The 14005-nt window shown below is 32.6% G+C and overlaps 1 protein-coding gene across 1 annotated transcript; it reads right to left on the reverse strand.

Annotated features, from left to right (window-relative positions):
• Positions 1 to 11277: 11277 nt before the first annotated feature.
• On the reverse strand, positions 11278 to 12080 carry LOC129307400 (protein DMP6-like). The gene has a single exon (XM_054948342.1). It carries the CDS (start codon positions 11955 to 11957, stop codon positions 11331 to 11333), a length of 627 nt encoding a protein of 208 aa, XP_054804317.1. The 5' UTR covers positions 11958 to 12080; the 3' UTR covers positions 11278 to 11330.
• Between the last annotated feature and the right edge of the window lie 1925 nt (positions 12081 to 14005).

Below are 14005 nucleotides of genomic sequence, written 5' to 3' on the forward strand. Positions count from 1 at the left end.
CAAACCACAATTAATAGACATAAACTTCTCCTAACCACCACATTAATGTTGATTTCGGATATTAAAGGCTCTCATGAACCAACCACTTCTATAATCATCAATGTTGTGCTTCAAAACCTTAAACAACTCCCATTATACTCATTTTAATCACTAGGAACAGACTCATATTCCAATGGGTCGAAAATAAACCTTCCAACTAAAACCCTATCATAAATCTTCATAAATGAGGGAGAGAAAGGAAGAAGAAGGCCTAATAGACTTATCTTAAGTATTTGGGAGCTTTGATTTATCCTCAATGTGATCCAACAATGTGCCCTAGCAGAGCCCAACTTGTGTTCTTTGATTTTCTCTTCTCCTTCTCTCTAATTTTCACGCAGAATGCAAACTAATTTATTCAATTTTTTAGCTATACACTGTAGTGCAAGATACCCTTCACCATATCACACGGCACAGAGAGGCCCATTACATTTAAATCTACCCTTGTGCGCCTTGGCGGACTAACAATGCACCACAACATATGGCACAGAAGGCAAACCTTCATTCTTCTTCCTCTTTCCTTACCTAGGTAGCCTGCCATCGATTCGAACCCACTTTTAGGGTTGAAACCACAACAATCTCACCAAGTTAGGCCTTTCTGACTACACATTTCATTAACTCACTAATCTAAGTCACTGAGTTAACCAATCACAATTAATTTTCTTGAATTTACAATATGTCATATAGTCTTTCACTATATCTCCCTACGGGTGAACTCCTACCCCTATAATCATGCTTTCTTACAATCACCACATTTTCATACTATACACAACCATATACATATTTATATATATAGTTGTAAAGTATTCAAAGCCATAAATTTAGTTCTCTACAAATCCATGTCATGCAACAAATGTTTAGTTGGAAAACTTGCTTATTCTTAAATTATTTCATGCAGTAATACTCATACTTTCAAACAATTATAATAGATAATCAAATAGAGAAAATCATTTAGTTACCTTAACCCTTCTATCATAAGAAAGGTTACCTATGAATTTCAATTACCACTAACTTGTCTCTACAATCTCCTTTCTCTTACTTCACATGTGGAATATGCCAATCTACATGGAATTGGTATAATTAGTCAATTGTTCTAATTGACCAAAAATACTTATTTACTACTTTAAGCTATAATTAACCATCATTCATTCTCACTTCACTAATCTAGGTTCACTCCCATTGAATTACCACTTTCCATTATGTCTAATAATCCCATTTCACCTTTGCTCCATTTTCCCCCTATTTTCTCTTAATTTAGGAAAAATATTAAGCTTATAGCTTCAAAGCTCTATCTTTCCAGTCCAAACTAGTCACAAAGATTTAATTTACCTCCCAAGAGCCTTTTTATTACTATAAGGTAAGAAAGCAACCCCTTAAATTTTTCTAATTCAAGTTTTTTATAACTCATACAAAAAGAAATTATAGTAGAATTAGAGGTAAGGGTTGTACCAGACTTACTCGATAAGCTATTAATTAGAAATGTCTTCTAAGCTCCAATAAATGCTTGCCTTAGCAGACCTTTGCTCTCTTCTCTTCTCCCTCTTGTGTTTTCATTTTTTTCCTCTTCCAAAATCCAAGTTGATCCATGACTTATTAATTCATTTTTTGTGCCATACATTGCAACAATGGTAGCTTGTGCCGTGACGCATGGCACAGTGAGGAGAATTCTCACCACACTCGCACACTTTGTCCTAAGACTCAATTCTTCCGCTCATATTTGTCCATTCATGACCCTAAAGACTCAAATTATCAAATAGCCATCCAAACTTCTAATCATTTACTAATTACTAATTCACCCCTGATTAGTAGCTAATCGCAGCATTAGAAAATTAGGATGTTATAACCCAGGCCTACTCTATGCTTCCTCTTGCCCTTGAACACCTTGAGTTTCAACTCTATCTCTTCTTGTTCTTTACCTCTTAGAATTATATCATGATCCTAAATCGTCTACCTTATGTCTACTATCATATTTCTTAATTCTTCTAGTAGCTCATCATACCTATCTCTTGGTTGTGGCTAAAGTGGTTGAACTTCTAGCTCTTGCTCCTCCTCATTCACTTGCTTAGAAATAGCAATTCTAGCACGAGTACCTCTCCTCATGACGTTTACTATTTTTCCCTCCTAAAGACAAAAAGAGGAAGTAAAAATGAGCATAAGAGAAAGAGTTGTGTAATGAACTAGGATTAGTTGCCATATCTAGAATAAATGCAACAAATGATGACAAAAATTTGGTCTCGAAACTTAATAAACTGATACCAAAAGGTGACTTGACATTAAGAAAGGTTAACCTAATCACTATAATAACAAAACCAAACTGCACTCAAATACTTTATTTGAAAAGCTTGAGCTCAAGACTCATTTTAGGTATCATCAAAATTCTTAACTAACTCAATAATAATAAAGCATAGCACAATGAAAAATAACCTAGGCATTCATTAGAGTCCATACATGCTGTCAAGATAAAGAAATAAAGTTAAAAACTAAGCTACCTAATGAGATAAGTTTGGACATGATCGATCCGATGGTCTAATTAAAATTTAAACACTCGGGTGTAAAAAGTTACTTTTTAAAAAATTTTAGTACACCTAAACACTCAAATCGATCACATTATCTCATTAGACCATTTTAGGCCTTAAATCAAATCCAAAAGGACCTAATACATCTGATAAACCACAATTCATATCATACGTACACACAGGTCAAGATTTGGTTGTTCAATTAGCCTATCTCAACTTTTGATAACTATTCACAACTTAACCTAAACAGAATAGTTTGGCCATTTCACCATGAGCTCACAACATATTCACAACTTTTCACATTTACATGATATTCACAACATAGTTTTAGCCCATGTTAATCATTTCTCTACATATTTTCACATAAGGTCTAAGATTTACAAAATCACTACAATTTCAATAATTCATTACTTATAACCATTCAAAACATGCATGTAAATCTTATGGCAACTTGTATTTACAAAATTCATACTAGTTTGAGTTCATTACACAAAACTCTAGGATGCATGGCTTTACCAATACTAAGTCGATCCTGAATCTTTTTCCTTGCCTTGATTACTACTCTGACCTATAAAAATATAACCATGGGTTGAGATAATAATCTCAGTAACATAATAACTCTCTACTATTAACTATCACATGAAATCATAAGCAAGTATTATATAATTTACATTTGAACATGGGCAATATAATACAAATTTCACCTCAAACTATATCAATAAAGTATTTTACCACTTTCATAAGTCATTTTCAAAACATTTCACCATTAATATAGCATATAGTATGATTACTACCATCCCAACCTCCAAATCATCCTGACCCGAAATCATAAGCTCATTTTAGACCAATGCACACATTCACTAGCCTTGAGCTTACCTTTAGTGATAGAATCACTAGGCCAAAGGTGTTCTATCCCACTTTCAAACTATGGTTTCTCCCATAACACATAACGGGGTGCCGTTAGCTCTAACATTGCATCACATCAATACTAAGGAGTCCAAATCTTTAACACTATACCTCAATAGGTACTAAAGAGATACAATTCTCCAACACCATACCCTGTTAGGCACTAAGAAGGATATGCCATATGGTCTTTCACTACTTCTTTGTATGGGTGAACTCTCACCCCCATGATCATGCTTTTGTATAAATCACATCCATGGGTATATAATACCATAAATATATATATATATATATATATACACACACACACACATATATGTACTCGCAATGCATGCAATTCATAAACTCAATTTTTTAAAAACCAATGTCATGAAATAAGCATTTAGTTAAAAATTATGCTTATTATAAAACCTTTTCATGCAACAATACTCTTGCTCCTAAAGAATTACAATAAATAATCAACCAGAGAAAGTTACTCAATTACCTCAACCCTTCTGTCACAAGAAAGGTTACTCATAGACCTTCACAACCACTAACTTGTCTCTACAATCTCCCTTTCTCAACTTACACATGCAATATGCCAATTTACACACAATTGCCACAATTAGTCAATTGATTCAATTAACTAAAACTACTTAATTATTAATTAAGGTTATATCCAACCATTCATTCTTTTCTACTTAGCCACTCTAGGTCTAGTACCACACAATTGCCACTTTTTATCACTTCTAACAATCCTATTTTACTTCTACTCAATTTCTACTCCATTTTTCCTTTGATTTAGGGTCAATTAAAGCCTATAGCTTTAAAGCTTTATCATTCAACTCCAAACCAATCATAAAGCTTTACTTTAACTTTTGAGAATCTTTTAATTATTATAGGGTAAGAAACTAACCCCTTAAATTTTTCCTATTCAATTTCTCTATAACTTATATTAAGAGAAATTATAATAAAATCAAAAGCAAAGACTGTACAAGACTTACCCGATAAAAGATAGGTTGGAACTGCCTTCCAAGCTTCTAAATTCCCTTGCCCTAACAGACCCCTTTCTTTTTCTCTCTTCCCTTTCATGTTTTCTTTCTTTTTCTCTTTTGAAATAAAAGCTGATTCACAACTCATTCAGTAAATTTTTGTGCCATGCACTGTGGCATGTGATACGGTGAGTAACAATCCTCACCGTGCACACATACTTCATTTTGAGATACAATTCTTCTACCCTTATTGTTCATTCAACACTCTAATAAGTTAAATCACCAAGCAATCATCTAAATTTTTAATCATTTACTAATTACTAATTCATTCTTGATTAATAACTAATTACAAGATTGGAAAATCAAGATAGTGCATTGGCTACCTCTCAATTTCAATGGTCGGTGCCAAGGAAAGCTTCTGATTCTAACAATAAGTTGCCATTACCATAAAGATTTACCAATATGGTCCTCTCCTTACATGAAACTATCACCAATGATCATGCTATGCATATATTGACACTTACTATGTCATGTTAACACAATTAATAACATCATATTATATTCACACAATTTTCCTTATCCATCATCCTCCACATGCTAAACATATATTCATTATTTGCATAATGACATATTCTCAATCATCATCATTAATCATATATGTATAAATGTGCATATTGCTTTTAATATTTCAACACAACTTCACACACATAAATCATCATATTATCAACATTTGCATCCATGGTTCTTAATACACCCAACAAATTTCAAATAATTTAGTTTACTAACAAAAAATTAACATACAACTATATAAAGAAAATTTTTTTCTAGTTACCTTAAACCTTTAAGAGGTCAAAGGTTATCCCCCAAAATATAAACTTTAAAAGCTTTTTCTTAAGCTTGAATGGTGCCAATTTATTTAATATACAATTATAACATATTGATAATATCATTACCCCATATTTAGGCAATTTTCAACATTCTAACTCCACATTTTCTCTTGTATAAAAATCATAAACTCACTCTCAATCATATCCAATGGGTTTACTAAGTTTCAATAACTCATGTTATCATTAATAAGCATTAAACCACCATTAATGGCTTCAACACAACTCCAACAACCCTCATAAATACTAAATTCACCCATTATTATCCCTGAACCTCCAACAACTCACAAAACTACTAATATGAGGTTTAAATGCTCTAAACAACTCCTATTATCACTATTTTAGCCAATAGGTTTTGACCTATAGCTCATATAAATCGAAGATCACTCTTTTAACTTACCCTAACTTTAACCTTCATGAAAATGGGAGGAAAGGGAAGAGAGAAGCATAGAGGACTCACCTTGGGTGATTAAAAGCTCTAAAATATCTCTAATAGTCCTCAAATTCGTGCCCTAGCAAAGCAAGTGACATGTCTCATTTTCTCCTTTTCTTCTCTTTTGTTTTCAAATTCTAATGTAGCCCTTTATTAGAAGAACTGGCTATGCACCGTGACACACATAGCATACTCCACGGTGCACTGCATATAGAAGCCCATCATTATTAATTTCCCTTTATGTGCTGCAGCGAACGTGCTACACTCCATGGCATATGGCACAGAGGCTCCTTCCTTAATCTTTCTCATCTTTTGATGCCTATATGGCCTAACTTCCCTTAGGACCTAAAGATAAGGTTAAACTCACAATTAAACATACTTATTAGACCCATTTGACCACACACCACATCACTAAACTTAATTGCCTTTATTAAGCTTTGTTATTTAAGTTTAAACTTCTAGAATATTACATTTAATATGAGTATGATGTTATTCTTAACCCCATGATATATTTCTTGATTTCTAGTGCCTTACGGTCTTTATTTATCAATTGGTTTATACTTGGCATAATGACATACCTAAACTAATGGAATTATTATTATTTTTTTCATATTTTTGTTGTTCGTAGTCCCCCTAAACATTTACTTTTTTCATTAAAAATTCAGTTGTCCTTCATGTAAAATTGTTGAATCCTCACATGTTAGTGTGACAGTTATATGTAATATCTTATGGATTATATGTAAATAAAATACACAGAGGGCCCCTACTATTAGTGCCCCTATAATTACATGAAAATGACAAACTAATTACATGTAAATTAATATGGGAAAAAATTCACGAGTACACCTAAGGAATAATTTACATGTAATCTCTAACGAATTACATGTAAATCAATTACACAGAGAAGACACCCCTATTAAAGGCTTATATTTACATGTAAACCACCATTGATTATGTAAGCCTTCTCTATATCTGTCAAATATAAGAAATGATTAACTTAAGCACCACCTTTTAAAAAACCAAATCATAATCAATTACTTTGTTTAAAAAGCTTAGGCCACATAATAGAGTAATATGTAGCAGAATTTAACTATATGCATTCATTTAGATCATTGCATGCCTTTTTAAAACAAAGAATACAGGTTAGATTAGGGCCATGCACTGTGGTGAAATACACCATCTGCCATGGTGCACGTGCCAATTTCAACAGTTATCATTTGACAACTTAAATGATGAATTTTCGGCGTGTATAGTTTCCACATACAATATTCGATCGGAATGATTCAAGTGCTTATGTGTAGTATATCTTATAAGCTAACTAATGAGATAGGTTGGATACAATCTAATGATCCAATCAAAATTTAGATACTCAAGTGCAAAAGGTCACTTTTTCTAAAAATTTCGTGCACCCAAGCACTCAAATCAATCCCTTAATCTCATTAGACCATTCCAAGCCTTGAATTAGGTCGAAAAGGATCTATTACACCTGATTAACTACAATATATTTCATATATACACACATGTCAAAATTGTGTCACTCAACAACCCATTTCTAAAAAACATAATTTTTCACAATTTAACATAATTTGGCTCACTTGGCCTTTTTCACCATAATTTGGCTCACTTGGCCTTTTTCACAATCACACCTTCACATATACACAACAAATTCACCACCAAATCTTAGCCCATACAATTTATTTCACCATATATTTCCACACATGGACTAAAATTCACAAAATCACTATAAATTTTCCCACAATTCACAACTTAAACATGCATGGAATTCTTATGGCAACTTATATATATATACACACACAATATTCACATCAAGCAAGTTCATTACACAAACTCAAGAGTTTCTTTAACAATGCCACTACTATACCTGTCCAGACTCTTTTTCCTTGCCTTTCTCACTATTGAGACCTGTAAAAAAGGTAACCACGAGGTAAGATAAAAATCTCAATAATGAAATAACTTTCTACTATCAACTATCACATGCAAGTATAGCATAATATACATTTGAACATAGTATATAATTTACATCTCACTTCAAATTGCATTAGTACATATCATTTCACAATTTTTAAAACTATAATTACTACTATTCACCACTTTTTTGCACATAACATGATCACTATCGACCAAACCTCTAAATCAGCCCAACATGAAATCATAGGCTCACCTTAGACCAATGTACACTCTCATTGACCTTGAGCTCACCTTTAGTAGTAAAATCATCCAGCTAAAGGTGTTCTATCTTACTTTCGAACTATAGTTTCTCTTAATATACACAATGAGGTGTCATTGACTCCAACACCATATTACACAAATACCTAGAAGTCTAAATCTCTAACACCACAACTCAATAGGCACTAAGGAAATCATTTCCAACACCGTATCTTAAAAGGAACTAAAGAGGTATAATTCTCTAACACCATACCCTATCAGGCACTAAGGAGAATATGCTATATAGTCTTATCACCACACTCCACACGGGTGAACTCTCACCCCTATAATCATGCTTTCTGAACCAATTATAGGTTCCCAATCACCACTTTACTCATATATATACATATACACATTTCTATACCAAATTACACAAATTTCATTACTTGTTTTGCTAACATCCCTTTTTATGCAATAAACATTCAATGCTACAAAACATGCTCAGTTCAAAACAATTTCATGCATTACATAGCAAACTCACACACAGTTACAATAAATAGTCAAATAGAGAAAGTTATTTAGTTATCTCAACCTTTCTGTTACTAGAAAAGTTACACGTGAATTTCAACTATTATTATAGCTCATCACAAGCTTCATTTCTCAACTCATATGCACAATTTGCCAATCTAAACACAATTGGCACAATTTAATCAATTGGTCCAATTTGATCAAAAGTACATAATTACTATTTATGGCTACATCTAGCCATCTATTCTTTTTCCTTTATCCGTTCTAGGTCTATTATTACTCGATTACCACTTTACATCACCTCAACTGATCTCATTTCAAGCAAACAAGATTTTTACCCTAAAATATCAACAAATTAGGGCCAAATTGAGCCTACAGGTTTAAAACTCTATTGTTCAACTCTAAATTAGTTGCAAAGCTCTAATTTAACTCCTGAGAACATTTTTATTACTATTGGGAAATTATCAAACCCATTAAATTTCACTAATTCAACTTATTTATGACTCGTATTCAAAGAAATTTGGATAAAATGGAAGGTAAGAGTTATACATAGCTTACTCGCTAAGTTACTGATCAGAAGCACATTCCACAACTCTAAAATCTCTTGCCCTATCAGCCAAGAGCTTCTCCTCTTCTCCCTTTCATATTTTCTGATTTCTCTCTCTGAACTTCACCTAAAATTCGTGACTTATGAGGTCATTTTTTGGTTTATGTGCATTCAGTACTAGCCACAACGCGTGGCACAATAAGAAGAATTCTTACCGTACGTACTTGCTTCAATCCAAAACATAATTTGCTCACCCATATTTGTTCATTTAACATCTCATAGACACAAATCATCAATTAATCATCTAAATCTATAATCCTTTACTAACTACCACTTTATCCCTGATTAACAGCTATTATAGGATTAAGAAATTTAAAATGTTACATTAACAACTTGCTATCAGATTTTACAGATACAAGGAAAAATTTACAAGCATACCTGAGGAATACTTTACATGTAATCTTTAGCGAATTACATGTAAATCAGTCACGTAGAGAAGACACCCTTATTATTGCCTCGGGTTTACATGTAAACCACAATTAATTACATGTAAATTAATATGAGAAAAAAATTCACAATCATGCTTGAGGAATAATTTACATATAATCTCTAGTAAATTATATGTAAATCAAACACATAGAGAGCACGCCCCTATGAATAGCCTAAAATTACATGAAAACGACTACACTTTACATGTAAATCTATAGGTGAAGAAACTCTTAAGTATGACTAAGGAATAATTTACATATAATCTCCAGTAGATTATATATAAATCAATCACATAGAGAATATACCCCTGTCAATGCCCTAAAATTACATGAAAATGATTATAGATTACATGTAAATCTCCTTGCTATAACACAAGCCATAACCCTTACACCTTAAGCAATAAGCCTTGCGCCTTAATTCATAACACATGCACCTTAAGCTAAAAGCTTGGTATCTCTCTTACACCCCAAGCGAGATCCTTTGCAACTTAAGTCAGAAGTTTTGCACTCAAGCTAAACCCCTTACATCCATGTCATACTCTTTATACCCTAAGCCATAACACTTGCACCTCAAGGCAAAAGCTTTGCACTAAAGCTAGAACCCTTGTGCTCCAATCAGATCCCTTGCACCTCAAGCCAAAGCTTTGCACCCTTAGCTAACCTCTTGCACACCAAGCCAAAAACCTTGCACCTTAAGCCAAAACCCTTACACACGAAGTCAAAAATCTTGCACCCTCTAGTTATTGAGTTTACATGTAATCAAGGGGTTTATATTTTTTCTAACAACACTTCACTTGCCGGCTAAAGCTCTAACAGGTGCGTTGTCACTTGTCAGAGGAGGGGTTGGAGCTCCACAATTGGATTTTATTCCTTTTTGGAAAAAAAAAATTAATTAATGTAGTAGGGCATTTTAGTTATTTGCCCAAATTATTTAATGAATAAAATATTAGTCTTGGTCCTTCAAATACATTTGGTCCCTATGACTAATTTTACTTTTAACTAGGTCCTTTTTACCAATTTTTCCTAATAAAAATTGAATGAAATATTTGAAAAACGTTGTATTTAGAGCTCCCCTGAGGATCTTGGATTTGGTATGAATTTTCTCATCAACACCACACCTTTGAAGCAACCCCCCATGGGGTGCATGAATTTGTATTTGGCTGATATGGCCAATTAACTGATTGATCTTTTTCTTTGTTTCATTCAAAGTTTTTCTGCTTGCCTTTCTATCTATATCCTATTTAAAAAAAAAATTGCTTACACAGTTAAAGCATTGATAACTGGTTCTCAAAAAAAAAATGAGGTCAAAATTTTAATGTTTTAAAAGTTTTTACATCTTTTTAATTATATTATTATTAAATATCTTATATATTTTAATAATAATTAAAATTTTAATACATTATTTTTTTAAGAAAATGAAGTAGGAGTATAGTTAAAAAATAATTTAAAAAAATATTCAATAACCTATATTTTGAATCAAACATGATTTTTAGAATATATTTTCCGCCTCTAATGCTCACCCCTCGGTTGATTAAAAAGGAAAAAAACAAAGATTAATCAATCCAATGAATTTAGTTTACAGGGCAACAATGACAATTAAAGGATAAAGATCATTAATCCATTTATTTTTTTTTTTTGTGGGCCAACATTAATCCAGTTATCTAATAATGCAATCGAAGTCAAAATAATTCATTGATTTTATAATTTGCTCCAAACATACGAATCCATTAAATCAAATGATTCATTTCGGATTTTCCCTTTTACAAAATGCAATCATTCAACAGGGAGGGGGAAAAGCCAGGGAATTAAATAATTACTCTTTTCATTTAAAAATATAAAATATTTTAAGAAGGGAGTGTCAGGTAGAGGAAAGGGGAAAGCCAATCCCATGCCTCTGAGTCGGAAAAACAACAAACAGCATGCCAACCATCACGCCAATGCCCACCGGCAACGCCGTCAACACCTCCTGCGTCTCCTTTGTCGGCGCCGGAAAGAAGCAACTCACTACATTCTGATCAAACAGAGCAACCGCACCAAACACCAGCACCGACATGCACGCGTGCACGAAATCTATAAACCGCAGGCGATACTTGGCCGCAACTTGTGGTGGAAGCCTGGTGGACCCGTCGATCACCCACAAGCCCCTCACGGTGGCGAACCCGTAACACACGTTTCCCTTGCTGTCTCTAAAGCTATCGGTGAAGCTCAGGAGGAAACAAGACACGCTGCAGAGAGATACGAGGAAAGCAGTCAAGGACCGGCCGACGTTATCGCAGTTTCCAAGGTTGGTGAAGATCGGCGACAGAAGCTGGAACGCCAGCACGGAGCCGGTGGGTAGAAGCTTGGCTAAGTGAGCCGTGCTCCGAAATGTCTGGCTAATGGCTTTCTGAATCAGGTTTCGTTCTGCTTCTGGCACGTCCTTGTTTCGCAACAGAGGCATCTTCTCCTCGTCGTGGTCGTGATCCACATGGTTTCTAATCTCCATCTTTCAAAACTTGACCAGCTTGAATGCTTGATCGCAGTAGTGATGAAGAGACGTATATCAGTTTCTATAAGAAGAGGATAGGTATGGGAGCTTTGTAATGCCTTGCAAGAAACATGAAGTCCAAGTCGGGATATAAAACTCGATCGGCTTTAATGGTTCTGGATTCTGGAAGCTTTGCTTTCACTTTTTGGTTCTGTCGATGTTATTATAAAGCGTGGAAGACAGTTAAGCGAGGAAGAAAGAGACAAATGTGGGAATTTATTTAGTGGTTAAGGGAATGTTTTTTTGGTTTTTACTCAGACGCAACATGTTGAAAGTGTAAAGAGCCGAGGTTTGTTTGATTTTATGCCGTGACCGAGTGCTTGCTTATTCTTGCTTTGCCTGCCCAAACTAGTATCTGTGTTCTGTTACTTTTACGTTTTTCCATTTTCCACCTAGTTTCTTCTCTTTTTTATTTTTTCTTGGATTTTATGCGTCATAAATTTTATATATAACTCATTTTTTACTTCAAGTTTCTTCTAGTTTTTGGATGTTGGAAAAAAATAATTTTATGGTTTGGAATCTCCAAATTAAATCTAGACTACATTGAAATTAAAAAATTTCTTAAAATTATTTTATAATTTTTAGAAATTTTTATTTTAATAAATATAAAATAAAAATATATGATAATATCTGGATGGTCCATATCTTTTTACAATGAGCACCAATCCATTGCTACATGAAGTGTGTTTCGTGGGTAGGAAATATATAAAGAGGAATATTTTAAAAAGTTGAATTTAAAAAAAATAGACAAGTGATGATATAATATTTTAATTAATTTTTTACTCTTTTAAATTTGCATTTTTTCTAAAAAAATATAATCATCGGCCTCTATAATTTTATCAAGTTTTGATTTTAGTTCTTATAATTTTCTCTCAATGTTTTTAATTCTTATAATCTTTGTAATTGAACATTGTTAGAGACTTGAAAAATAAACGTCATCTAATCTTATAAAAATTATAAGTTTTTTTTTTCAAACTGAAATTAGAGGTATTGAAAACACTAAATAAAGTTTGATAAAATTATAAAGACTAATAGTTATATTTTTCCTTTTCTCTTTATTAAAATTTATTGAAGTCATTTGATTCTCATCTCCTCTCCAATCAATTAAAGGGTTAATAAAAGGTGTTTGATTTAACCGGTCGATGGTATTAAATTAGCTTATTTTAGAATATAAGATTCAACTCTTGAGATATAGAGTCATGTTAAATAAAAAATGTCAACTACATCATCCATGATATGCTCATGAAGCCACCATTAGTAATAATGATCAAAGAATGCAGGAGTGTAGATTAGTCAGTACGGGTAATGGTAATATTCCCAACCCCAAGTTTCTTAAAATTAAATATATACCTAATGATTAAAAAAAAAATCAAATATAGGGTTAATGAACAAGTAAATTTCATTGAAAATGTCCTTGGACTGCCTGAATAACATTAGCCAACTCTATAACAAAAGAGCACATTTCTTGGAAATTATTATGACAAAAAACATAAAAACATGTGAGAAAAAAGATTTCTCTTGGATTTTCTCTCAAAAAATTTAAGTAAGTTAACATTTGTAAGAATTTTTATTTTCTCTTGAAATATTCAGAAAGAAACAATTTCTCTTAAAAATAATTTAGAAGAAAATGTTTCTCATAAAATAAGTTGAGAGAACTTCTCTCAAAAAAAAATCAAAAAGAAACTTCTCATATTTATTTAAGAAAAGTATTTTCTTAGAATTTTTCATGAGAACTTTCTCTCAAAAATGAGAGACTTTTCTCACGAAATATATCAAGAGAAATTCTATCATAAATTTAAATAACATATTAAAAATTAAATTATATTTCCTCCAATGCTTGTATTATTTTACAAATATATATCTTACTTGCAAGTAGAACTCATGCCTTACATAAAGATTGGAATTTAGTCATTAATCATTTTGGTAAAAATTTGAATTTGTATGCTAATTGCCCTAGATAAGTTGTCTCATTCCATGGATGAAATTTTTTTTTTTTGACTGAAAAT

This window comes from Prosopis cineraria, unplaced genomic scaffold (genome assembly GCF_029017545.1).
Source record: "Prosopis cineraria cultivar Desert tree isolate PC_DT_omini unplaced genomic scaffold, ASM2901754v1 PC3, whole genome shotgun sequence".
Classification (NCBI taxonomy): domain Eukaryota; kingdom Viridiplantae; phylum Streptophyta; class Magnoliopsida; order Fabales; family Fabaceae; genus Prosopis; species Prosopis cineraria.